The sequence below is a fragment of the Heteronotia binoei genome, chromosome 8, assembly GCF_032191835.1.
Source record: "Heteronotia binoei isolate CCM8104 ecotype False Entrance Well chromosome 8, APGP_CSIRO_Hbin_v1, whole genome shotgun sequence".
NCBI classification, from domain to species: Eukaryota; Metazoa; Chordata; class Lepidosauria; order Squamata; family Gekkonidae; genus Heteronotia; species Heteronotia binoei.
Genome location: NC_083230.1, coordinates 27,275,332 through 27,302,785, shown reverse-complemented (window position 1 = coordinate 27,302,785; position 27,454 = coordinate 27,275,332). Strand labels below are relative to the sequence as shown.

The window sequence follows — 27,454 nt, the reverse complement described above, 5'->3', positions numbered from 1 at the left end:
GCTTCCGGCACTTGTCCCATGGAACTCCATTTCCCGAAAGGCAACAGGAGGGCGCGAGCCACAGGACTACGTCAGAAGCCCAGGCAGCCAATCGCGTGGCGGCCGAAGCGAGAGCCGTCAGCCGCCAATGTTGTTTTCGCTGAGTTGAGCTGGTGGTGTTGTTGGCGGTGCCGGCGCCATATTGGAAGGGACGAGGCGGTGTTTATTTTTTTTTTCGAAACCACCTAACCCCCCCTCCCCCCTTCCTCCTCGATCGCTGTACAGACTACGGAGCCCCGCCGAGCGCGGGCCCCGCCGCCGTCATGCTGTACCTGGAGGACTACCTCGAGAGTGAGTCTTGTGTGGGGAGCGCGGCGGGGGGCGCCAGGCCCGAAGGGGAGGGGGAGCGGCGAGAGAGTGAGGCGGAAGCTCCTCCCCCTTTCTCCTCCTCCCCCTCCCTTTTGCACGGCGGCCGCCATATCTGACTGACGCGCTCCTTTTCTCCTCCTCCCCCCCCCTCCCTACAGTGATCGAGCAACTTCCCATGGATCTCCGCGACAGGTTTACCGAGATGCGCGAGATGGACCTGCAGGTGCAGAGTACGTGAGTCAGCCCCGCCCACAGGGCGCTTCGGCTCACGCGCCGCTCAGCTGGGGAGGGGAGGGGAGGGGAGCGCTGCGTTTTAGCCTGCGAGTCAAGTTGGGTGCAGGGAGGCTGGAGCGGTCAGCTGTTAGGGACTCTGGTGAGCGGTGGAGGCAGCCGCGCTTACAAAGTTCCCAAATGCAGGAGATAATTGAGCTGCGTCCTAAGCAGGATGAGAGGAAGCCCTGTAGAACTTGCTCTTCAGTAAAGCAGACTTAAGAAACAGTAGGTGGCAGTAAAAAGTGATGATTATGATTTGAGTAAAAGTATTGCTGCCAGATGTGGCAAGAGTAACTGTTATTTACAGCAGTTATCCGTGACACCGTGCTTAATAATATCTTAGCTCTGTTGAACTCAGTAATACCAGTGTTTTCAAGTAAATATGTTTCTTGTTTGGGAAGTGTATATGTCATCTTCTCAGAGAACTGCAAGATGTTGATACTTTGCAGTAAGATCCATGTGAGGTTTCTTATGACATTGACAGTGCAATCCTATCCAGAGTTGCTGCAGTCCAACCCTAATGAAAACCACTGGTTTTAGACTGGAGTAACTGTGTGAATAGCACTGATTGGCATTCTACTGAGGGAGGAATCTGATCTACTCAACTTAAAGGTACTTAGTCTTAAAATTGTACTGAGATTACCTTTAGGATTGCACTGTTAGTGACTTCAGTTAGAAAATAATATCCAAGTTATTATTTCCTAATGTAGGGTTTGTTACTGAGAGAGTAAAGTATTACATAGATCCACGTGGGCAGCCATGTTGGTATGAAGCAGTTGAATAAAGCAAGAGTCAAGTTTCACCTTTAAGACCAACCAGGTTTTATTCAGAACGTAAGCTTTCAAGTGCTCTCTAAGCACACTTCATCAGACGAGGGGATGATGAGGGGATCATCATTAGAGAGCACATGAAAGCTTACGTTCTGAATAAAACGTGGTCTTAAAATATTACATGTGTGTCTGTATGCACACATACTTCCCCACTTTCCGCACAAGCCTAGGCAAGGGAGTATTTTCATGTTCTGTTTGTTTATTTTACTTATTTAAAACATTTTTATGCTGCCCTTCCACTTGATCACGGTGCACAAGGTGGCGTCTATAGGAACATTAAAATGTTTGAACAATTAAAAAAAATAAAAGTTATGAAATGATTCAATAAAAAACATATAGCACCAAAACTAGAGACAAAGACCATGGTGTTTTTTTTGGGGGGGGGGGGGAGGGAACAAAACAAAAAACTCTTCACCCGCTGTTGGATTTTGTTGCATGTTCGCGCTGCCAAGGTATCTGTATTCCTGCAAAAAAATCTAGAAACGGTTATTTTCTAAGCATGCTTTTTGTCACATGTATACAATCACATAGATCTTCATAGAGGTGTAAGGACTCATGCAGCAGAGTCACAGTTATACATGTGAGCACATTTTTACATAGGTCTTCATAAACTGACATTCATGTTTTTTGCATGTATATATTCCACCCCAATTGTTTGTAGAAAAGGACAAATTGTGGCAGGTGAACAATCAATTCATGACATGAAACAGGCAAACCATTATAGGAATCCAGAGAACCATACCCTTATTTGAAGCAGCACAGCCTTTTTCTTATTAAAAGATTTGCAAAGTACTGCTTGCGTTTCTAGGATCTGATGGGCTCTGTACCAGCAGCAGGACTAGTCCTTCATTCCCTAGTTCAGCTTCTGTAGTCAAATAAGTTATTTTAGTTTCTGCACGACTTATTTCCAAATACTGTTTCTACTCTTAGGTGCCTGCAAGTGCGTAATCATCTGGGGAACCTTAACAAAGTCATTTTGATTCATTCCCTTGGCAATACCTTAACTTCAGGGCTTACTTCCATATTATACTGATATGGCTTTAGAAGTCTTTAGAAAATTAATTGGTATGGTTTTAGGTGTCGGCATAGATTTTGGTTTTTAAGAAATATGAATTCATATATAGTGGCAGTAAAATAAGCAAGAAAAATACTAGTGTTAATGTTTCTTTGGACTGTGTTAAATATTTATACATCAAACCAAAACTGCTCTGCAGTAATTTCCATGAGGACATCCAGGAGCCTGTTCCTGAAAAGGCAATTTTTTAAATTTTAGCTTCTGTTTTCTCCTGTATTGAGCACTTCTGGGGCATCTTTCCTTGTACAGTGGTAATTTGTAGAACTGAGTTTGTGTAAATGTTCCACAGTTGACAACTTTTGCTTCATCTTAATGGAATACGCAGCCTGATTGTTCTTAAGTTATCACAGAGAGCAATCCTAAGCAGATCTGCTTAGGATTCTATTCAGGCCAATTTGGAGGTCTCACTCCCAGAAACAAGCTTTTAGCATCACACTGACAGTGCGTGCTTTATGGGGACAACTTCCAAGTCAGTCTTTGTAGGGCCACAATCTTAACTATGTTCTGTTGATGTATTCATTTGCCTTGACTGTGTAGAAAAGTCAGTAGTAAAGAATCCAAAGGTGGATGTTGATTTTTAAGAAAGGCATGTCAATTTTAAATGTATTACTTAGAAATAAGCTTCTTCTTTTTTAAAGTGAAACTAGCTTTGAAGTTATTTGGGAGTGAGTATAGGTGACTTCTATAGTAGTTTGTATTTAATGACTGTTCAGGTGTTCATTTTGCTAATAAATGTGCTTGCAAGTATATTTACCTACAATGTGTGGCAGATAAATGAACATACTGTGATGTTCTCTGTATGTTTAAGATGCAATGGATCAACTGGAGCAAAGAGTAAATGAATTTTTTATGAATGCAAAGAAAAACAAACCAGAATGGAGAGAAGAACAAATGACTTCAATTAAAAAGGTAAAAGCAAGGCAAAAACTAAATAAGCACACACACACCCCAGATCACAGACTCTTGAGTCATTTCTGACAATGTACCTGCAGCTATCTTGAGGGAAAACTTCTCATGAAAACTATATTACCTGAGAAGTGTGGGGAAAAAAATGCCAGGCAGTAGCCTGTCATCTCTAGGAGCTTCATGGCTAGGGCAAAGAGTGGACATGGTTGGGCTCTGTCCTGATGTCTCAGTATGTTGGCCAGTGCTCTAGAAGTTCTGACGTTACCCTACAGTTTCTAGAGCATTGTCTGACATCATGTCTGGTTTCCCCCCCAGATGTAATGTTGGCATGTACCCCAGTGTCACTTCTGCCACTTGCTGTTCATCCCACTGGTCCAAGAGGTGAAGATGCTAGGGAGGGCAGTGGATTCCTTCCCAGAAGCAGGCATTTGGCATCCTTTGATCCCTTGTTTGGCTTGTGCTGCACTTCACTATAAGGGGAATCCTCTGCTCCTCTGATGCTAAGAACTTTCAAGTTTATTTCAAGATTATTCCAAAATGCTGCAACATTTAGCGTGAATGGAAGCATGTAGTGCTGGAGGAATATATTGTATACCATAGGAATGCCCCCACAAAAGAAAAGGGCACAACTCATATGGAAGTATAGGTTAGATTTTAAAACATAACTTGTCTTTGCTTGAACTGGCTCCCAGAATTTGTTGCCTGATTCCCTCCCCTACCTTGGAGTTCCATACTTGGAATGTTGTCCTGCATGGGCTCATTGTTTTCTATTCTAAAGTCTTCGTCTTCAAGAAAGATATTGTGCTGCACCATATATTGAATTTTCTTCCTGGTGTTTGGAAACCGGGTACACAGAAGAAGCTGGATGTTGAACTTGAAATATAGAGCACTGCTCTGACTAGTGTGTCATATTTAATTCTTGCAGCATGATCACAGTTTAAGAATGAAGAAAGAGGTGGATGAAGTACAGGCCAGTTCTTACAAAAAAAAATTGTATGATCCCTTATATTGTTATTGAGAGTTTTTCATAAAGTATTGATCATCAGCCGTTTTGATGTTAAAATGTTAGCCAAAATTTGTAATAATTATTATAAATTATTTCTGAAGACATTTTATTTTTATTATTCTGGTTCAGGATTATTACAAAGCCCTGGAAGATGCTGATGAAAAAGTACAGTTGGCCAATCAAATTTATGATTTAGTAAGTAAAATAGAACTTATACTTGGCATATACTGGGCTGCAGTTTACTGTGCTTAGAGTTACAGCTGCTCCATTCCATTATAAAATTGTATGTTAATATTTAAAAAACCAAAAAAAAACTTTAGCCTGGGTGCTTTTATCAAATTTCTCACTTTCAAAAATAGTTTGTGATTGGGCAGGGGCAGGTTCCCAGGAGAGCGAAGGCTTTTTTCATTGAATGAGTCCAAAGCCAACATGGGCATGTGAAACTAACTGCATATTGATGAGATTTTTTTTAATTGCAGCTGTCGTTTGCAACCATTCATATTAAACATGATGGTTTAAATTCATTCAACTAGATTTAATCCTTGCAGTATAATTAACCACTTGATTATAATTTAAATTTTTCAGTGTAAAGTTTTCATTATAAAGGAGTCAAGATGGACAAAATCATGTTTCTTCGTATAGCACATAATTAACTGAGGGAGTTCATTTCCAGAAATTGTAATGATGGCCATGAGTTTAGAGAACTTATAAATACAAGTTAGACAGTAGAAGATGACTGTGTTTGTTTGCTAAGATGGCTAAATGGAACTTTCATACACACACACAGTGTATTTGCAAATAGCAGTTGCTTGCGGAGGAGACTAACAAGGGATCTGGCCAGCTTTTTCACTTAGACTTGCCCAGTGCTCCTTCATGTTACAAACCCCATTTGATGGCATGGCTTTTGTCCATGAAGCGCCTGTGTTCATCTTTGGGAGTTCAGAGGTCTCCTCACTTGCCTTTTTCATTAGTGAAAAAGGCACTTGGATCCAAACTTGTGTTTTGATTCTCTGCTTGTCTGGCTGCAAACTAGCTTGAATTTCATGTTCTTAAATCAGGTAGATCGTCATTTAAGAAAATTGGACCAGGAATTAGCTAAATTTAAAATGGAACTTGAGGCAGATAATGCCGGGATTACAGAAATACTGGAAAGGCGTAAGTATGTGTGGTTTTTTCCCCTAGTCTCTATAAAGTAGCTCTTTGGCAGAAGTTGAACATACGAAGCTGCCTTATACTGAATCAGACTCTCGGTCCATCAAAGTCAGTATTGTCTACTCAGACTGGCAGCAGCTCTCCAGGGTCTCAAGCGGAGGTTTTTCATGCCTACTTGCCTGGACCCTTTTTAGTTGGAGATGCCGCGGATTGAACCTGGGATCTTCTGCTTACCAAGCAGATGCTCTACCACTGAGCCACTGTCCCTCCCCTAAGTTGATAATTGAAACAATTGTTTGACTAATATATTATTTTAAGATGCAGCTGTCAGAATGCTTGATTTCTTGGGGCTTAGCATTTTAAGAAGTAGAGACATCTGTGTAGTCTCTTTTACATTTTCATTATTTACTTTTAAATATAGATGTGTTTTGTGCAAAACACTTCATAAATATTTTCCACTTGAACAATCTTGGATTGTCATTCTAAAAATGAAAATAAGTACCACTTTGGATTTATCCCTTTTATTTCTTCAGCTACCATCCAGTTCAGAAAAATAGGTTCTGTTGATTTTTGGTGGGGTTTACTTCTGTGAGGGGTGATTACAGCTTTTGGGGGGGGGGGGGGAGGTTAAATAGTTTTTTTTAACAAACAGAAGTTGTATAGAAGCTTGTTGCTTAAAGAGGCAGTGCTGTGTATATTGGTTAGAGACTAGGATCTTAGAAATCCAGGTCCAAACTCTTCATCTGCCATGGGAGCTTGCTGGATGACCTAAGGTCAATGACATGCTTTTAGCTCTAACCTACTTCAGATGGTTTGTTGCTGTGAGAATAAAATGGATGAGAGAATAAATATTACTGTAATTGAAATACATTTTATACCTGCAGATTTGTGTAAAACTACTCTTCAGTATTTATATAATACTTTAAAATATAAGCACAAAACTGAAAATAAATTCAAGTGTAATAAAGATCAATGTAGATTGTGCTTGTTTTTAGTTTATATCCCAAATTTGTCTCAGGATTCCAATTTTAAAGCCTGATTCAAAACCATTCCTGTTAAAATATACTGTCTAGTGAAGGAACTGTGCATGGAGAATAAAAACAGTCTTTAATTCTATTACAGGCAAGTCCTTTAATATATGTTGCTTCTCCACTAATTTGTATTTTTAGCAATTTTTGAAAGATTTACACTACCATTAATTTTAATTCAGGGAAATAAGAAACCAGGACATAGCACAGAGAAATTCCTGCTTAGTTTAAGAGGATCTGTTACTGCTCAGATAGCTTTTTATAGATTTGAATAAACTGGTTTTAAAGAATCACATAGGCAAATAAAACCACAGTTTTTGAGATTGTCATTGCTATATTTCACTCTCACAAACTCTTGTTCCCATAGGTTCTTTGGAACTGGATACACCGTCACAACCACTGAATAATCATCACGCTCATTCACACACTCCGGTAGAAAGTAGGTTGAACATTTTAGCTTCTGTTGTTGATTCAAGTAAAAAACAAGCTATATCAACAGTCATACAAGCAACCTGTCTATCTTTAAACCGCCACCACAATTTGATATATAGCAGGGGTGGCCAAACTGTGGCTCAGAAGCCACATGTGACTCTTTCAGTTTGGGGAAGAAAAAGCAGTTTGGAGAATGCATTTATAGTTAAAGTTGCTTTCTTTCCATCTCTCCCCTTCTCCCTCCCCCTCTCATCTATTTCCTTCCTTCCTTCCTTCCTTCCTTCCTTCCTTCCTTCCTTCCTTCCTTCCTTCCTTCCTTCCTTCCTTCCTTCCTTCCTTCCTTCCTTCCTTCCTTCCTCTGATGTTCATGTTTTGCAGCTCTCAGACATCTGATGTTTATTCTATGTGGCTCTTACATTAAGCAAATTTGACCACCCCAGGGTGCGGTCACACGTACCATTAAAAGCGGGTGTATAGCGCTCAAATTTGAACTGCTGAATATTGATTCGATGCAGGGCAGTTCAGACAAGCATCCAAGAATGCGATTCATTCTGTTGTGTGCGATCAGACATCCAATACTATCACGCTCCTTTCTTGGAGCATGCGTAATCAGATGGTGATTTCTGGGAGGGGAGGGGGTCCATTGAACATGCGCCCAACTGTTTGGAGCTGGGAAATCAAAACTTTCTTCAGAGGCAGGGGGGGAAGAGCAAAAGTTTCCAGAATTAATGTTGCCGATCCAAACCACAGAACTGCCAGGAATTATTTTCCTAGAAATTGGCAGTGACAATGATATCTTGAAATCCTCCACATTGAAAAAAAAGAATTTTTCCCCTGTTCTGAATAGTGGGATAACGTTTCCCCCCCCTCCAATCCTGTATTCATTGGAGAAGCAGAAGCATCACCTCAGATTCCCGGATGATCTGGCAATGCGCATGTCTGCTGGGGCTTTCTTTGAAAAAAATGGTGAGAGGCAGTATTGCGCGTGAGCTGTCCAAACAACAAAAAGCCGATCCTGTGCCGCTGTTTTGCAAAAGGGCCGGACTTTATGTGCTGTCAAATTAATGTGCCATTCATGCGTAGCAAGCCTGGATGACGCCGGATGATGCTCGATTGCCAGATGTGGATGTCTGAACGAACACATTTAATCCGTCAGCCAGACGGAGCTGTGTCGAAACTAATGGTACGTGTGACCGCGCCCCCAGTATATAATCTCTTGAAAATAGTCTCTGGAGTGAAACATTGTGGTTCTTTCTGTAGTGGGCCTAAACCGTCTGATTTGGTTTTGTTTTGTCCCACTAACCAATTAAGTCATTTGCATTTATGAATCTCCAGTATTCATTTGGATTAATAATGTGTTTTTCACATCTAAATCTAGAAAGAAAGCATAATCCTTCATCTCACCATGCAACAGCAGATCATGTTCCTGAAAAGAAGTTTAAATCTGAAGCCCTTCTATCAACACTCACTTCAGATGCTTCCAAAGAAAACACAACAGGTAATTAAAAATTAGGGGCACAAGGATTAGTGTTAACAAGTTAGCGATATGGAGAACAAACACAAGAGCTAAGGTTTGATTTATCTGACATTCATCTGGCGGAACATATTAAACTTGGGGAAGAGGTCATCCCACTAGTTATTTGGACTTTTAGAGGACAGCATTTTTTATCCATAAGTATAAATGCTGACCAATGACCAAACTTTTTTTGAACATTAGCTGCTCGGGTGGCATTGCTGTATGTCCTGTCTCTGCAGAAAAAGCAGTGGCATTTTTGTGGAGAAGGAATTTGGCCTTGGAAGAGGTACATCCCCAGTCTTCTTTACTTTATGAGTAGGGTTCTGTCTTTCCTGTCTTTGGAGTGCAAAGCATAAGATTAGCAGGGGGTATGAATTGGTCTTTGGAGATGCATTTTTCTTCCACAGCTAGTTGTTTAATCTGGTAAATTGTGACATTCCCCTTTGCTTTGTAAAGGTTCCTGTGGGTAGAAAAATGTGGATTGAGTAAATGTATTCTAAGGTTAGTCCTCCATCCTCTACTTTTAGACCTCTTGCTCCCTTTCAGCCTGCTAACCTGTGATGACTTATTTATATATATCCTTTATTAATACCCCACCTTTCTCCCCAAAGGGGATGCAGGGTAGCTTGCATAATTCTCCTCTTCTCTATTTTATCCTCACAATAACAACCCTGTAAAGTGTAGGCTAGGCTTTGTGTGTGTGACTGGCCCAAGGTTACCCAGCCAGCTTCCAGGGCAGAGTGGTGATTTGAACCTGGTTCTCCCTGATCCTAGTCTAACCTCTACACTATACTGTCTCACGCTGATTAAGAATTGGTGTCTGTAGTGTATTCCTTGTGTTACCAGGATTCTCTTGTAGGTAGCATGAAGGCAACCTGGATCCTCTGTTTTTGATCATCACAGCTCTTTGGAGGTTGCAGGGGGATCTTTTAAAGCTTGAGTTGCTTCTCCATTCTGGTGGCCAAGATACCAAAATATATCTCTGGGCTCCTTTTGGTACCCAACTTACCCTTGGTACCTTTTGGTACTCAACTACCATATTTCAGACTGAATGACTGAGGTATTGCAGGCCAGATTGTCTCTTTATGGCAGATTTCTGATTATTGTTGTTATTCAAAAGCACAAGATATTTTGAAGCATGTTTGTGAAAACTTTCAAAGTTATGCATTTTCTTTCTAAGAAAGGTATTCATCATTACACTGCTTGACTTGCATACTCTAGAAAGTGCGAGGGACTTGACCAAACAAATCAGATGTATAATCTACAGGGGATTTTTTTTTTAATTGTGCAAAAACGTCCATTCAGGTAATTTATGATTATCATCTTGGTCCATTTTCTACAGTAATTCCATTGGTGTGAATTTAGTTTTCAAGTCTGTGCACTTTTGCGGGGATGTAGTTAGAGTTGATCATCTTCATTAAAATGATTGTTGTTTGTATCACACTTGGATACCAGCCCTGCTGTTTTCTCACAACATTATTACAATTGGTTCCTGGGGAGTAAAAGTAAATAAATTGCTAAACATTTCTGGAGAAAGCAGTGCCAAGGATTCTCCTGAAATATTGTACCTTATTACTTAACTGCAGCCTTCAATTTCGTTAGTAGCTACCACTGGCTTTCAGCTTTTTGAAATCTAGATCTACTTTCAGTTTTCACTTTGGACTATATAAATATGTTCCCTTTGTTCATCAAGGGTGTCGAAACAGTAATTCATCATCCTCATCCAACAGTGCATATAATGCAAATTCTTCTCAGCCATTGGCATCGTATAACCTGGGCTCATTATCTTCAGGAGCTGGAGCTGGTGCTATTACCATGGCAGCAGCTCAGGCAGTGCAAGCCACAGCACAGGTAAGGAATTTAAGCTATGTTTTCAAGTACCTGTCACCAGAAGATTGCATTAGAAGGGCAACTTCTTTCATTCTGTTTGGATTGTTTTTAGTGGTTTAAAATTACTTTCATCCTCTCATGCTTGTATGCTTAGCAGTCCCACCCTCTTTGGCAGGAGTTTCTCCACATAAGGAATGCATAGGCTTTGTAGCCTTAGTTTTTCATAGATACTATTTATTTATTTATATTTACATTTATATCCCGCCCTCCCCGCCTAGGCGGCTCAGGGCGGCTAACAACATTTCACATATTTAACAAAGATAAAACTTTAAAATTTAACAATTAAAAAAATTAAACATAAAAACCAGTTAATTAAGTTAAAATAATTAAAATACATGATTCATTACATAGAATAAATCTGGCAGCAATGAACTTGTTTGGCGCTGGTTCTGCCAGTTTAGATGGTTCCATAGTCGTATAGTAGATGGCGGCTCCTTATTCTTAGCAACTCAGCAGATATCAGCATAGGCTTGTCTAAAAAGAGCGGTCTTGCAGGCCCCGCGGATACTGTTTCTTATATGCTGAAACTCTTTGGCACTTGATTGCAGCCGGAGCCTAAAGAAAATAGGTTTTGGTGGGTCAGCAACCAAATTATAAATATAGGAATATGCAAAAAAAAAGAAAAAGCATGATTCAAGTCATTTATCATTTCAAACATTGGTGTTGGATTTTTTATATTGGAGATAAAGCTAGTCATATTCAGAAATCAGTAGACATTTCCATTGGATTCAGTGGAAATGTGTTTTCAAGTTGTAACCAATGTTCCCTCTAAGCTGCAGAGTCTTGTGAGCAAAAGTTCTACTTTATGAGCTACTAGTATTAACGTTGTGAGCTACTGCATAAATTATTGTGCTCTGGGGTCATCCTTCCTGAGCTAAGACAGAAATGTGTGAGCTGGAAGCTAAAACTCTGTGAGCTAGCTCACACTAACTCAGCTTAGAGGGAACAGTGGTTGTAACCATCTGTTCTCTCCGCCGAGCTGTGGTAAAATTCTCAACTACCACATTTCAGACAGATAGCTAAAGAGTAGGATATTTTTTCTTAACAGAAATTCTCACTTGTGTAGCAGGCACAAAAAGGTGTTAATTAACATATCAGCGAATGTCATCTACTTTATTAGGATGATGAAGTGGAAGGTTGTGTCATTTTTTAAAACAAAAAATGCAGCATTCATGGAATTATACTTTTCCCTCTGCTTTTGGTATTTTTTCCCATCCTGACTCTAATACTGGAAGCCAAACTGGAAAAAATAGAGTACTGGAGTAAGGCATAGCAGGGAGTGGGATTTGGTTATTATTTATGTATTTACGAGATTTTTACGGCGCCTTTCCACAGCCCTGTTCAATGCGGTTTAGAATTAAATATTATACGTGTAAAAACAAACAAGCCCAGGGACATAAAAACAGACTTCAGAAATAGTTGTGAACCGATATGCAACTCTACCACTACTGCTACTTCATGCTTTCTTTAAATGTGAGGGGGGGGCTGCTTGTGTTTTGCTCCTAATGGAGCTCATAGCAGCTGGAGAGGGATTAGTTGGTGCCTTTAGTTAAGATGACAGATGTTGAGACTTTGCAGATCATGAATTAGAGCAGGGGTGTCAAACATGCAGTTTGGGGGCCAGATCAGGCCCCCGGAGGGCTCCTATCAGGCCCCTGAGCAACTGGCTGTCATCTGCTTCCTTCTCCCTATATCTTGCTTCCTTCTGCATAACAGCTTGCTTTGCAAGGCTTGCTCATTTGCACAGAAGGTACAGAGCAAAACCTCTTATATTCTCCATTGGCTGAGGAAGGATGGGGGGGAAGTCAGAGCTTGTTTTTCCAGATTTTCTCAATTGCACAGCAGAGCTACTAAACAAGCCTCTCCTTCTGTTAGCTGAGGCTCCTCTCCCCCACCTCCAGTCCCCTGGGGAAGGAAGGAAAGAGCCAGAGCTTCCTTTGCCCAGTTCCCTGGATCCCAATATATATAATTGTGTTTGTCTGTGTCCTTTAAAAAGTTTATATCTCTGCTACCTAATCTTAAATACATATGCACATGACCCGACCCAACCTGGCCCAGCCCAACAAGGTCTCATTTATATGTCAGTTCTGGCCCTAATGAGTTCAGCACCCCTGAATTAAGAGGGTCTGTCTCACAAAGTGAGGTGGTCTGATTGCCGTCAGTGATTTCTTGTATCTCGTTTGGTGTGTGTGTGTGTACTTTTACTATAGAAGCCTTAGATTTTGTCTTTGTTTTCTCCTACATGTACATGTATCATATGTGCGCCAGTTAGTAAAGCAAGTTGTTTCCTTGCCATGTAAGCTGGCTGGTACAGCTTCTCTATCATGGTGAGGGGTGGAATTGAACCATAGCTCTGTGCTTCTCTTCCCCTTCTCAGGTTGCCATGCTTGTCTCTCAGTATGTTCAAACAAAATTGTTCAGTCTGTCCTTTGTGGAGCAGGTTGGGCAGGTATCATTGCCAACCTATTATGAGGGGAAACTGTAGCTTCTGTCACTTACTTCCCCTCATGAATCAGCAAAGCTGTCCAGCTGCCAATGTGGGGGGGGGGCAGGCAGCCTCCAATCTCCACCTCTGTTTCCACCCCATCTCTTGTCCTGCTTTTCCTGTCTGCCGAGCACTCACATAAGTCCAGATAATGGAATATCTTATTTAATTTATGTAATGTATTGGCCAACCTTCCCTACAAGCAGGGCTCAGGGAGACTTAACAACATGGTAAAATGTAATATCTCAAGTTAAAAACTGTAGTAAAAGTATCCTTATTATAGATGGCGAACAAAATTTCTTCGGTCCCTTCTGAGGGAGGCTTACGGAGAATGGGGGGGGTGCATGAGAGTGTCAAACTACTCGATGTACTGTCGCTGCCTCAACCAAATGCCTGGAGGAACATCTCTGCCTCACTTGCCCTACAGAAAGGAAGTAAGTCCTGCAGGGCATGGATATCATTCGGCAGAGAGTTCTACCAGGTGGCAATAAAGCCCTAGCCCTGGTTGATCTCTCAGGCTGGGGACCACCAGTAAGTTCTTCTTTTCAGAGCGAAGAGCTCTTCTTGGGGCATACTGGGAGAGGCAGTCTTGTAGGCATGTGGGTCCCTGACCACTTAGGACCTTAAAACCAGCACCTGATCTGGTATTCCACTGGAAGCCAAATGGGCAAACGGGACTCAAGGCAAATGGAACTCAAAAAGTTTTTCCAAACCTGTTTATACATTGCAATGTTTGACTGAAATTGCACCAGAATACCAGTTGAAATAATCCTCTATGGTGTGGAGGTGAAATAATCCTCTATGATTCTGCTTGGAAAACACCCCTGCCATGCAGTTATCTGCAGAGTCATTATTTAAGCTTTCTGTTGCTCTTTCTGCCGCCACCTGCCTTGAAGAATGAAACTAAACAACAGAGCACCAGAATAACAGTCATATCAGGAGACTTCCACCTTCCCAAACCTTGGAAATAATTATTTTCAGGTTAGGAATGTTTTAGATTGAAGAATGGTTTCAGATGGATTGTGTAAATTTCTAGCTGCACATCCCAAGTGTCTGAAGAGGCTTAAACTGCAGCCTTGTGCATATGTGTGAGATCAGAATGGCATGGGGTGCAGGAGCTGTGGATATTCTCATTACCAGGTTGGATCTAGGTGAAATTTTCTGCTAACAAAAGAGGTGGAGTAATTTCCACCAATTCCGTAATCCTGCTGCAGAACCCTTTCTTGCTGTCCCCTGGGAGCAGAATTTCAGTGGGCTGCAATGGAATGGACACAGAAATGGTCTGTTCCACTGACAGAAGTGCCTTGTGGGAGTGGAAAAGCTAGTCTGGATCAAACATAATGTTTCTGGGAAATTGTGCGTGTAGAGATCATGCAGGGTTCCAAATGGGAGGACACAATTTCATGAAGTTTGTCAAGTTTGTTTCATGAAGTTTGTTTACATTCTTCATGTTGTAGTAGTTTAAATCAAAAGTTTAAAATATTTATGAATGATAGTGCACTGTTTTAATATTACTGTTTTCTTTCAGATGAAGGAAGGAAGGAGAACGTCTAGCCTAAAAGCAAGTTATGAAGCCTTTAAAAACAATGACTTCCAACTGGGAAGAGAATTTTCATTATCCAGAGACACAGCTGGGTATTCGTCATCTGCTTTGGCCTCTACATTATCACAGACATTGAGTTCTTCAACCACAGATTCTCGGAGTGGTCGAAAAAGCAAGTGAGTTATAATGCAATGGTTACTTCTCTTCTGTTGCATTCCATTAAGAATTAGAAGGAAACTTAAATCTACCATCAATAACATTTAGCAGCTTTTAAGAGAAACCTAACTCAGTATTCTATATTTTTGTGTTATTTGCAGCCCTGAGCAGTTGGAGTAAAGCACGCTACAACTTTTAAAACCTTACGTGTGCAGATACACTCTCACATATATGTAGCAGCACACCTACACAACAGTCTAATTTATAACAGATTCTTGGTTAAGGCAGGCTTCTTCCTATGGATGGAGCAGAGAAATATATTTAACCACCTAGGGCAGTGGTTCCCAACCTTTTTGGCACCAGGGACCAGTTTCATGGAAGACAATTTTTCCATGGACCAGGTGGCGCTGAAGGTCCCCACCCCACCACCCGTGCCCCCATCCCTGCTCCCCCATGGGGGTCTTTAAATGGGCTGCTTCTGCCACCTCCTTGCAAGGCGGCAGAAGCAGCTGACCTGCCTCCCTCTTCCTGAGAAGCCGGGCTTGGAGGAGAGCACACGCCAATGCGCTGCCCCACTGCTCTCAGCTTCCCGAGTCTGTGCCCTGGGAAGCTGAGAGCACCATGCCTGGTTGCTAACAGGCCACGGAGTGGTACTGGTCCATGGCCCGGGGGTTAGGGATCCCTGACCTAAGGGATAGATTCTCTTCCTCCCAACAGTTACCTGATTCAGCCATTATTCCGCCCTTCTCTGTAGTCTTTTTTTCTTAGTAATAAGTGATCACTGAGGGACAAAGTAGGCATTATGGAATCACTGACACCATTTTAAAGAAGAATTTGGTCATTTAATAATGCAACACAGTGGTACCAGGCAATCTTGTATGGTTCCCGCATTCATTTTCAAGCTCTAAAACACTTTAAGTGGGGGTGGGGAGCAAGTTTACCTAGTCCTGCTACACCATGGCTCGGGCCCTTGCAGCATTTTAAATGGCCAAGTTCTTCTCTAAAATACATTAACATTTGTAGGTTGGACACATGGACACCATAACATCTCATTGGGCCATAGCTTTAGAATGAACTAAACCACCATTCTTCAGTCGTTGTGGCTTGGTATGGTTTAGCACACAACCAAGCTGTCAAGTCTGATTGCCAGTCTTTCTCATCTCTTAATCATACATAGCTTGTCAGCATGACATAGCTGTTGTGAGTAGAAGAAATCTTTTTTAAAAGCTAATGGAGGCAGTAGTCAAGATTGCAATATAGCCAGTATTGCTAAATAAAAACTTCATAAAATATTATGTCAAGTCCATATTAAGTGTTCCAAAGAGGAAAAAATCAGGGGTATCCAACTCATTTGTTATGACAGCCGGATCTGATATAATTGAGACCTTGTTGGGCCGGACCATGAACGAAAGAACATTGGAAGCCATTATTTCTGATACCTCAAGAGATTGAAGTGTGGCTTAAATATGCAGAGTTTTGCTCTGGAATTAAGTTGGATAGTTGAAAAAATATTGAATGGAATCAGCTACCAAAACATGGAACATTTTTTTTAATATGAAGCTTCTAATTATTCTTCAAGCATATGTTTTACTGTTAAGACTTAAATAATATGATAGGAATTTTAAAAATATATATACTATATAACGCTGTCTACCTTGCAAATCCTGTGTGTCGAGAATTTACTGGACTGTTACATGTGGCTGCTGAAGCTAAAAATGTTTATACTAGGGGTGTCATATTCATTTGTTATGAGGGCCAGATCTAACAAATGGACTTTGTGGGGCTGGGCCACACATGTCATAAAATGTAATGCCAGGTAGCGTAGATAGAAACTTTATAAAGGACACAGACAAACACAATTAAAGATATTAATTTTTTCACTTGAAATACAAACATTCTTAAAACTCCTGCAGTAAACTCTTGCTTAAAACTCTTGCAATTTTGTTTAAAAAGGAAAGGTGGGGGAATAGTGGAATTTGGCAGTGCAGGTTTTTTTAAATAAAAGAAAAAGCACAAGGATCACAGCAGAAATGAAAGATACAAACCAAAAATATAAAATGCTCTGAGCTTAGGAAAACATGAAATGGATGGACATTGCAAGCTTCTTTTCCCTCCCTCAGTTTACTCAGATTGCAATGACTCTCCAGTATAATATCCCCCTTTGGCTGTGCGTTCCCGGATTAGAGTACTCACTAGGCTCCAGTTCTCCGGTCCATTCAGCAGAGACAAGCTGGCTCAAAGTATCAAGGTCGCACAACTCCAGCAAGCAGCAGCTTCTAGCTGGCCACACAAACACTGGAAAGTGAAACTGAGCTCCACTCCATTAAAATACATTGCAGCACAGACAACGCTGCAAGGAAAACATGGGATGGATTTTCTATTAAGGTCTCTGTGACATTAATAGAAAATCCATTTTGCATTTTCCTTGCAAGCCCAGAAGAGCTTCACGCTGAAGCAAGCAAAGACCAAGTAAGAAGGAGCTGGGAACTTCAGCAGCCTTTGGAGCTTCAAAGGGGGAGGACAAGAGAGGGGAGAAAAGAGCTATGGGCCTGTTTAAAGCCCCTGAGTGGGCTGGTTCCATCCCGCAGGCTGTAAATTTGACACCCCTGGTTTATATTAACATATGCTTTTACACTGCTTTAAATTCAAGTGTAGTATTGTCATAATTTCAGCATTCATGTATTTATTTTTCAGAAACAATAACAAATCTTCAAGTCAGCAGTCCTCATCCTCTTCCTCGTCTTCCTCTTTGTCGTCATGTTCCTCGTCCTCCGCTCTAGCGCAGGAGCTTTCTCAGCAAACGGCAGTAATACCCGAGTCCGATACTAATAACCAAGTTGATTGGACGTACGATCCCAATGAGCCACGCTACTGCATTTGTAATCAGGTAAATCCTGTTCACTGTGACATACAATAGAGTGTGAAACATTCTGCTCATAGTGGAGAATGTATCAAATATGACAGTGTGATTTAGTAGGCTCTCGCTTGGAATAGACCATTTCAGGTAACAGAATATGTTAGACTAGGAATAAAGCCCATTGGGAGGGACGGTGGCTCAGTGGTAGAGCATCTGCTTGGTAAGCAGAAGGTCCCAGGTTCAATCCCTGGCATCTCCAAAAAAGGGTCCAGGCAAAGAAGTGTAAAAAACCTCAGCTTGAGACCCTGGAGAGCCATGAATGGGCCATGGCTCAGTGGTAGAGCATCTGCTTGGTAAGCAGAAGGTCCCTGGTTCAATCCCCGGCATCTCCAAAAGAGTCCAGGCGTGAAAACCTCAGCTTGAGACCCTGGAGAGCTGCTGCCAGTCTGAGTAGACAATACTGACTTTGATGGACCGAGGGTCTGATTCAGTATAAGGCAGCTTCATATGTCCATATGTGTGTGGTGGGCGGAATACAACAGGCTCTAGAAAGAGGCTCTGGGCAAGTGCCCCCTCCACCCTTTCTGTCTTCCCACGCAAGTGAAGGCATTCATTCCCCCCCACCACCACCACCACAGAACAGAACAGCATCCAAAGAAACAAGAAGGTGGGGGGATGCTCTGCTGTCAATAGTGTTGGGTTGTTTTTTTTTTTTTTGTAAAAAAAACAAACATTCAATGTGTGAGGGAACAGAAGCATCATCCCCAGAAACAGGAAAGGGGGGAGGCTCTACTGTCAATAGTGTTGGGGATTTTTTTTGTTGTTGTTAAGAAAAGACAATGTGTAAGGAAACAGAAACAGCATCTACAGGAGCCGGAAGGGGGGAGGATCTGCTGTCACTGGTATTGGGCTTATTTGTTTTTGTTAAAAAAAAAAAGGCATCCGATGTGTGAGGGAACAGAAACGGCATCCCCAGAAATAGGAGGGGGGGAGTTTCCTCTCAACACAGATTCATAACGCTAGTAAGTGGGGAAAGATGTGTCCGTATGGCAGTGAGGAAGGGAGGGTGAGGGCACCGGTGGTGGCCTGGAGGAGAAGGTGCCAGGTCAGCCAGCTGGCTTCCAGCTGACCTGATGGCTAGAAGAAGGTCCTGTCCTACACGGTCGGCCATCAAGTCTCGTCTTGCAGCCAACACCAGTGTCTGTGAGGTGATCCTGGCACAGGCTGCTGCTCTGAGGGCTGCTGTTCACTGGCCATGCGTTGTCCTATGGCTGTAGCAGCAGGCCCCTGGGGTGTTGGCTGCACGACGGTGCGGCCCCTGTGCAAGCATTCCGTGTGCAGCCAATTTATCTGAGGATCGTCACCATCGGAGAGAAATCCTGCCGCCACCTAAGAGGAAGCCGGCAAGTTGAGGTTCGAAGTACACGAGAGGGAAGTGCATGGGAGGCAGCGGAGAAGGGCTCGGCCAACGGGATGACAAGAGTGACTGTAAGGCAGCTGGCGGGCGAATCACTAATTTGGTGAACTGTGACCAGTCCGTCCAGAGAATTATTATAGGAAGGATAATTCCCTATACTGTTCAGTTTGTAATGTTAACACTAAGACTATAAAATCCCTGAGCATCCTAAAATTAGCCAGACCCTGTGATTAGAATCATATGGTGTACGAGCTGGAGTCGGCCAGCTGCTGGTAAAAAGAGAAGGAGGGGTCCGCTTTGACCATCAAAAAAGGCTATTCCAGGGATCATGGGACCTGCATATACAAAAGCCATGTGGGAAGGGAATTGCAGTAAGGAAGAGAATTGTGTGAGACTGAATGAAAAAACTGGCTGCATTCAATCCATGCAAAAATGCTAAAGGATCTGATACCAGAAGCTGTATAGAGAGGGTCTTCCAGCTACTAATTCTCAGCTTTCCATGATGTTCATGCCCATTGATACAGCACATCTACAGCTTTTGCAGTACACCCTCTTCACCATCCCAACTCTTGTCAAAACATTTGAATTCTTCAAAGGCATAGGGGGTTTTTTCTGTTTAGTTTCTGTAGTTATGTATTTGTTATTGAACTGTTTTCCATACAGTAAAATTATTTACAAGCAATTTATTACTAATTATGTGCTTCCAGAATTTCAGCGTTATACAAACATTTAAAGCACTGGTTGATATTAGGTAACACTGACCAAATATGCTGGAAAGATACAAAGAATTACAAAGTTGGTTGTGATAAAACACAGAGTAATGCTAATTTATTGTCCATTGGAGAAATACCAACTTATGTCCTAACTGAGTATATATACCTTCAGGGGAAATGTAGGTTTACAGTCTGAAGCAAGAAGTAAGGGGAAAAGGAAATAATATACAAAACAGAAGGAAATCAGATAGGTCAGGCTATGTATTAAAAGGCTGAGTGAGATGGAAGTTCCAGTGCCTGGTGGAAGGACATTCTAAAAGAAGGCACTGCAAGCAAAACAAAACACACAAAAATAACCAGTACATAACTTTTTAAAAAGTCTTAACACAGGGGTGTTGAATTCATTTGTTATGATGGCCAGATCTGACATAAATTAGATCTTGTCAGTCTGGGCCACAAACACAATTAAAGATTTTTAAAAAACTTAAAATATGCTTAAGAGACTAGCACTCTTGCAATATTTTGTTTAACAGTTTCTGATAGCTAACACCTCTTGCTCTGAACTACTGTGTCAAAATCTGGAGACAATGTCTGTGCTGTAGCAATCTTGAGTATGCTGTTCAGGTGTTGCTCAGGTGTGTGTAAGTTGTAAACCTACTTCTGATTTGACATTCATTACAGAAATCTCTTGGTCAATGCTTTGAACCTAAGACACAGGGGAGAATATGAAATGGCTGGGCATTTTACCTTTAAGGTCCCAAAAGGGTATCTATGGGCAGGATAGTTGAGCGACTGTGTTGTCTGGCGGCTAGCCTATCAGCTAAGATCCTGTGCTTGAGCTCCGCTCTCTGTGTCCCCATCCATTTGTTTTAAATCAGGCTTTTAGCTAAAAGAGATTTAACTTCTTGGGGGGGTTTGCTTTGTTTCTAGTCTGAGGACAGTTTTATGACTAACATTTCAGACTGCTCATTGCTTTATGCAGTTGTTAGGATCGGGCTTGTTTTTGTGTTTTCATTATGAATAGCCTTGAACAGTTCTCTGGAAAGGCAGCATACAAAAGCATTTCCGCTTTTTTTTTAATTTTTCAGTTTATTATTATAACATTGACACACACCGCAAACAGAAAAACAAAACACACACTATATACAATATACACTGAAGCATAAGGATCAAACTCAGTTACATACATCATGTCCCATCCTTATCTAAACCACATTAATATTCTAATTCTTTCCATTTATCATATCATAGTATTTTACTCAATATCTATTTCCTAAATTAATTTACAACCTTCAACCACTCATATAATGGCTTCCAAGTTTCTTTACATTCTTGTATATTGCCTTCTTTCAACTTTACTGTTTAAAAAATCCACCTCTTTGTTTAGTATCCTGTAGAATCTTCTATTTAATTCTAGGTCTTTTATTTTGCCATATAAATTTAGATACTATCTTGTTTAACTGTTGAAAAAAGGATGTTGGTAGCATGATTGTAATCATTTGGAACAGGAATAACATTCTGAGTAAGACATTCATCTTTATTGTTGCAGTTCTTCCTAACAATGAGAGTTGTAGATCTTGCCATCTCTGTTTTTATTTCTTTCAAGATCTTATCATAGTTATCGTTTTTCAAAGTTTTCCATTCAACTGTTAGATGAATTCCCAGATATTTTACCCTTTTTTCATATCCAAACCCAGATTTATTCTCTAATTCAGTAATTTGTTCCTTTGTCATATTTTTTGCTAAAAATTTAATTTTTTGGTAATTCACTTTGAAACCTGCTACTTCCCCAAACTGTTTCAACCTTTCTTTTAACTTATCAATTGAATTAGCCGGTTCCTCAAGTATAAACATCAAATCATCAGCAAATGCCTGAACTTTATGCTTTCTCCCTTAACCTTTGTTCCTCTTATTTCTCGGTCTTTCCGAATAGGATCAATCAATTATTCTAGTGTTAAAACAAACAATAATGGCGAGAGTGGGCATCCTTGCCTTGTACCTTGTTCGATAGCTATTAAATCTGGTTCTCCATTAACATTGATTCTGGCTTTCTGATTAGAGTAAATGGCTTTAACCATACACCCAAAATATTCTCTACAACTGATATCTTCTATACATTTTAGCATGAATTCCTAGTTCACATTGTCGATTGCTTTTTCTGCATCCAGCGTGATACAAGCCATTTGTTTATCTGGATGCTCCCGGTAAAATTCCAAAATATTTAAGATGGTTCTTACATTTTGTCTCATCTGTCTTCTTGGGATAAAACCAGACTGATCTTCACGTATCACATCTGGAATAACTTTCTTAAATCTATGTGCCAAGATGGCTGCAAAGATTTTGTAGTTTGAGTTTAGAAGGGATATGGTCCTGTAATTCTTAATATCCATTGAGTCAGATCCTTCTTTATGTATCAAGGAAATCAATGCTTCATTCCATGAATCTGGAACCTTAGATGTTTGTTTTATCTCCTCTATGACTCTCTTATATGGGAACAATATCACTTCTTCAAAGCATTTAAAAAATTCCGCTGGCCATCCATCTGGGCCTGGAGTTTTATTGGTTTTTTATTTTTATCATGTCTACAATCTCTTGTATTGTTATGGGGCTATCTAGAAAATGTTGTTGCTGTCTTGATATTTTCTTTATTTTGGCCTACTTTATATATTGTTGTATTTCTGATTTTTCCTGCTTTTTATATAGTTTTTATATAGTTTTTGGTAAAGGTGCCTAATAACCTCCTCAATTTGTTTTGTCTGTGAAACCTCCAAATTTTCATTTTTCAGGGACCTTATCATTTTCTTCTCTCTTTCCTTCCTTAATCTGTAGGCCAACCATCTGCTCACTTTATTGGCATTTTTTTTTAAAAATTGTTTATTCCATTTCAGTTTTTTCTCCAATTCTTCATTTAACAATAAATTAATCTGGTGTTGTATACTTTGAACCTTCATTTTAATCTCCATTGTATTTTTCTCTTGTATTTTTTCCTGTATATGCAATTTTCCTAATAGTTGATTATAAGTTTTCATTCTTTCTCTCTTTCTCCTTGAGGAATATCTGATTGCTATTCCCCTAAAAAAACCCCAAAACATTAAAAATGTCCCATATCGTTTGAATAGGTGCATCTTTTTCCAAATTCTGATCAAAGAACATTTTAATTTCTTTTTTGGCTTCTTCCAGGAATACTTCTTCCTTTAAAATTTGGAGATTCAAAGTCCATTGAGCGCTTTTTGTCAAACTTTGGAGTGTAACCTGTAATGGGTTATGGTCTGCAAATGTCTTGGGCAAAATTACAGTTTCTTCTAATAACAGGAATAAAGAAATTGAAATCCAGCACATGTCAATCCTGAACCAGGAATCATGTACCTCAGAATAATAAGTAAAATCTTTCATTTTAAGATTTTTCATCCTCCGGGCATTTTCATCCTCCGGGCATCCGCCATCTTTAAAAAAGTTCTAGGCAATTGGCTATGACGGTTTTTTTTAATCTTTTTACCAAATTTCCTGGCCATGTCAACATCAAAGATTGCGTTATAGTCGCCTATAATACAGTGATCTTGATAATCAAACTCAATGATTTTATCATGAATGGTCTAGTAAAATTCTTCTTGTTTTTCATTCGGGGCATATATATTTCCGAGTAATATTTTTTTCCCATTATGTACTATTTCAGTCAATAACACTCTGCTATTGTCAGCTGTGTATAACAATCTGGATTCAATCTGGGCTCTGATATAAATTGCCACCCCTCACTTTTTCTTCTGGTCTGTTGATACATATAGTTGGCCTAACTTTTTATTTTGAAGATATTTTACATCCTTTTTAGTAATATGTGTCTCTTGCAAACATATTATATCAGCTCGTAATTTTTTTAATTGTAAAAAGGTTTTCCTTTTTTGTGGGGCATTTAATCCACTTATTTTTCAAACCCTTAATCTTTAAAAATCTGCACTCCATTTCGTCACTGTGTAGTTTTTCGTCGTCCTCTGCAACCCGCCTCTCTTTTCCGCTCTGCGCTGCTCCTTCTTGACAATTTTAATTAAGTATGCTTTTGTTCTTTATTGCTTTATATCCGGTAGACCAAATTAAAGTATTCTTTCCTTCTCAAATTATCGGTCTACAATAGGTAGATGGAATGTCTAGTATCCGTTATGCTCCATTTTCCGATGACCCAGTTCAAAATGCACAAGGCGTTTACAAGCCTCGGCACGGGAAAGGCAGAAACTGGTAGGGAAGCTTCCCTTCCAAAGTTCCTGCCAGCTCCCTTTGCTACAGAGAGTCTTCTGACGCTCTTTTAAGGGGTACCACACCACGGAGACCCCCTCTAAGGCTTGTAATCGACGGTGCTTGCCAAGAGCCCTCAGTCAAGCCCTCCGCATCACAGCGCCATCTTCCCGGAAGTCCCATTTCCACTTTTTAGAAGAGCTCAGTCTTGCTCTATAAAAACATTTTCCAGTGTGCATTAGCTCTCAGAATGTGTTTTGGACAAGAAGGCCCTTTGAGTAACAAACCAACCTTTCCCAGCCCCTCTCTACCTGTATATAAGGCTTGAGGAAGTCTGTTTCAGTGTATCTGAAGAAGTGTTCATGCACACAAAAGTTTATACCCAGAATTAATAACCTAGAGGAATCACAGTTGCAAAAAGGCAAGCAGAAAAAACCAACACAAACTATAATTGAAAGCACAAAAATAAACACCAATAAAGAATAACATCAAAATTGTATATGTCTTATTAATGAGGTATGGGGAAAATGAAAAACCTAATACAACAAAACTTGTTTAAAAAAAAACTTTCACAAGTGAATTCATAAACTTAGTCAAGAGTAAATAACAAAGTCCATAAAACCATATGAAGGTCAAGAGTCCAAAGAAGTCTGAATTGAAGGAACAAGTAGTTTGGAATAGCTGTCTCTCATTTGAAAGAAAGAAATCTTTCGCAGCACAGTTAAGTCTTTGGACATGCAAATACAATTCCAGTAGGGCAAGAGGAAGAAAATTTATATCCAGCTACTTTGGACTACTCTTTCCTTGCCAGGTCTGTTTACTCTTGGATATCTTTGAATGGTTCTTTGGACTTTCATATGGTCTTACGGACTTTATTATTTACTCTTGACTAAGTTTATGCATTGTTGTCATTTGCCCATGTATATGATCTCTTGTCAGTTTGGTGTAGTGGTTAAGTGTGTGGACTCTTATCTGGGAGAACCGGGTTTGATTCCCCACTCCTCCACTTGCACCTGCTAGCATGGCCTTGGGTCAGCCATAGCTCTGGCAGAGGTTGTCCTTGAAAGGGCAGCTGCTGTGAGCCCTCTCCAGCCCCACCCACCTCACAGGGTGTCTGTTGTGGGGGAGGAAGGTAAAGGAGATTGTGAGCTGCTCTGAGACTCTTCAGAGTGGAGGGCGGGATATAAATCCAATATTTTCTTCTTCATCATCTTCTTTTAATTGTATGTGATATAGTTTGTTTAACAAAGTTTGTTGTATTAGGTTTTTCTCTCCCCCCCCCCCAAAAAAACCCCTTGTTATTAATAATACATACAATTTTGGTAAGTTATTCTTTATTGGTGTTTATTTTTGTGCTTTGAGTCAGTTTGTATTTTTTGCTGCTTGCTTGTACCCAGAATTAAACTTTGTTGGACTCAAACTTGGTTCTGCGTTGTATTGTATATGCATGAGTGCCTGCCAAATGTACGCTTGATGTTAATCATATGAATAGTGCAGGTGAACACAAACAGCACACTTCACCTTATAGATGATTAGCACTGTGAGTTCTGATAGTGCATATTCATGCAACTATGTCTCTAGACTTTTACTTGAAAACACTCAAAACAACTATTCACTTGAAATGGATGCCAGAAATTCTCTGTGGAATAAGAACGTGCCTCATGCCTGCCTTGTGTGTTTCACTTTTTAAGATACAATCTTTTCTTAATCCTTGTGAAAAGAGTTATTTTTATCTAGGCGGTTCATCAGAGTGAAGTGACTATGAAGCATGTGTAAAATGGATGCTTTAAATGGTACTGGATAATCTAGAAAATCAAAACATTTGTTGGGTAACCAAATAGGGAGTTCTTGGCATGCTCTTCTGGTCTTTTCCGATCTAAAACAGGCAAGAACAGAAACAGAAATGTGTAACGTGAATTCATTTCCAGCCTAGGACAACCTGGCATGTGTCCCATTTATGTCTCTTTGATAATGAAGTATTTTGAGAAATATACTAAGGTTTTCGTTGTTTCCTTTCAACTAGGTTTCCTATGGTGAAATGGTGGGCTGTGATAATCAAGACGTAAGTATGGAAAGGGTGATTGATTTTAGATGTAAAATTACATTGTTAAAAATTACAATTTTAAGCCAAAAATGAAGGCTAGCACATGCAGAAGATTGTGCATTCGCACCAATATTTCCTCACCGTCTTTCTTCTAGAAAATGTTGCTAATGCTGTAGATATTTCTAAAGTTGCTTTAAAGTTCAGGGGAGGTTGGGATAGGAATTTGAAGTCCCATGGCACATGCAAAACCCTTAGGATGAGGGGCAGAGTAATAATTTCACAGAAGAACTCATAGCACTTGCAGACCGTTAACAGATTAAAACCTAAGAAGTTTTCCAATGATAATCAGGCCTCCCCCGCCACCCGGACATTTATTTTTAGATCCTTCCAGTGAATGCTGCCATTTTTATTCTCCGTTTTTAACCTTTACATAAATAAAATTACCTGTGCTTCAGGCTTCTCCAACACCTACAAGTGTCGAACGTTTTCAAACATAAGCTTTTTAGGAAGCAGTGACATGTCTTCTCATAACTTGCCTTGCAGTGTCCCATCGAGTGGTTCCATTATGGATGTGTTGGACTGACAGAGGCACCCAAGGGGAAGTGGTACTGTCCACAGTGTACAGCCGCGATGAAGAGGAGAGGCAATAGGCATAAATAAGTGTCCTGTCCACACTGGTGGAAAAGATTGTGCTACTGGGGAGGGGGGGAGTTTGGGAGGGTGGAACACTTCTTTGCGAACAGTCAAAGATCAATTTAGCTGTCATAAAATGTTGACTTAATTTTGCTAGTTGTGTTTTAATATTGTATCTAAATTATTTATGCACTATTGTTGTGCTATAAATACTTTTTCCGGTTAGCCATGGATTGTTCCAGTGGCAAACATATGCAGACATTTGTACTCTCCAGCCATTTTCTCTAAGCAGCAGGCATTCTACAGTCGTTCAGTCTTCAATCAAATTCCAGCCAGTGAAGGTTCTAAAGGATTTTATATTTTAGCTGGCATTCTGCTGCATGATCTGTACACAAGAGCTGTGATGTGGAGTTTTGTGCATATAGGGTGGTGCAGAAAGCCAGGCTGTTAAGAGAAGGGATTTTCCAAATGCCTTTATAGCTTTGTTTCTTGTTGAAACTTAAATTCAGCAGGCTGAAGAAAATGGTTCTTGTATACACTAGGCTGGTGTCCTTTAGAGTACTTATTACATAACAAACAAAAAACAGACTCTTGTACACTTTAAAAAAAAATGTACCACTATATATGTTTTGGGGCCATTCATGGCACAGGTCATTACAAGGGTGTTAAAAGTGATAAACCTTTTATACCAAATGTGTTTATTTTTTTGTGCAAGTGAGCCTTTAAATTGGAACATATTAGGTGTTACAATTAAAAAAAAATCAAATGGTAGTATTAATGCTTTGCATACTTTATCAAAAAAATACAGTAAAACATTTCATGGAGCTTTCATAATACGCTGTCTAATTAACTGGAGGATTTTAAATAGTTTTTATTTTTTTAAAAAAATATATATAAATAAAAGGTTTCCATCTCTAATGTACTAA

At 40.2% G+C, this 27,454-nt stretch overlaps 1 protein-coding gene across 4 annotated transcripts; it reads left to right on the top strand.

The window, feature by feature from the left end:
• ING3 (inhibitor of growth family member 3) lies at nucleotides 1-27,454 on the top strand. 4 transcript variants are annotated; one of them, XM_060244836.1, is made up of 12 exons: nucleotides 1-330; nucleotides 507-578; nucleotides 3,335-3,435; nucleotides 4,568-4,633; nucleotides 5,497-5,593; nucleotides 6,986-7,057; nucleotides 8,429-8,548; nucleotides 10,260-10,417; nucleotides 14,470-14,660; nucleotides 17,335-17,527; nucleotides 25,875-25,913; nucleotides 26,439-27,454. In XM_060244836.1, exons 1-12 carry the CDS (start codon nucleotides 303-305, stop codon nucleotides 26,553-26,555), a joined length of 1,254 nt encoding a protein of 417 aa, XP_060100819.1. In that variant the 5' UTR covers nucleotides 1-302; the 3' UTR covers nucleotides 26,556-27,454. The 4 variants fall into 4 exon arrangements, with proteins under 4 accessions (XP_060100819.1, XP_060100820.1, XP_060100822.1 ...); XM_060244837.1 differs by having other exon boundaries at nucleotides 76-330; nucleotides 10,359-10,417; XM_060244839.1 differs by having other exon boundaries at nucleotides 124-330; nucleotides 507-571; nucleotides 10,359-10,417.

Excerpts from the sequence above, each read along its gene's own strand:
- ING3 (XM_060244836.1), top strand. The coding sequence starts at position 303 with ATGCTGTACCTGGAGGACTACCTCGAGA. Across the intron at positions 5,594-6,985 it reads TACAGAAATACTGGAAAGGC|GTTCTTTGGAACTGGATACA; the intron begins GTAAGTATGTGT and ends TTGTTCCCATAG. Across the intron at positions 14,661-17,334 it reads CGGAGTGGTCGAAAAAGCAA|AAACAATAACAAATCTTCAA; the intron begins GTGAGTTATAAT and ends TTTATTTTTCAG.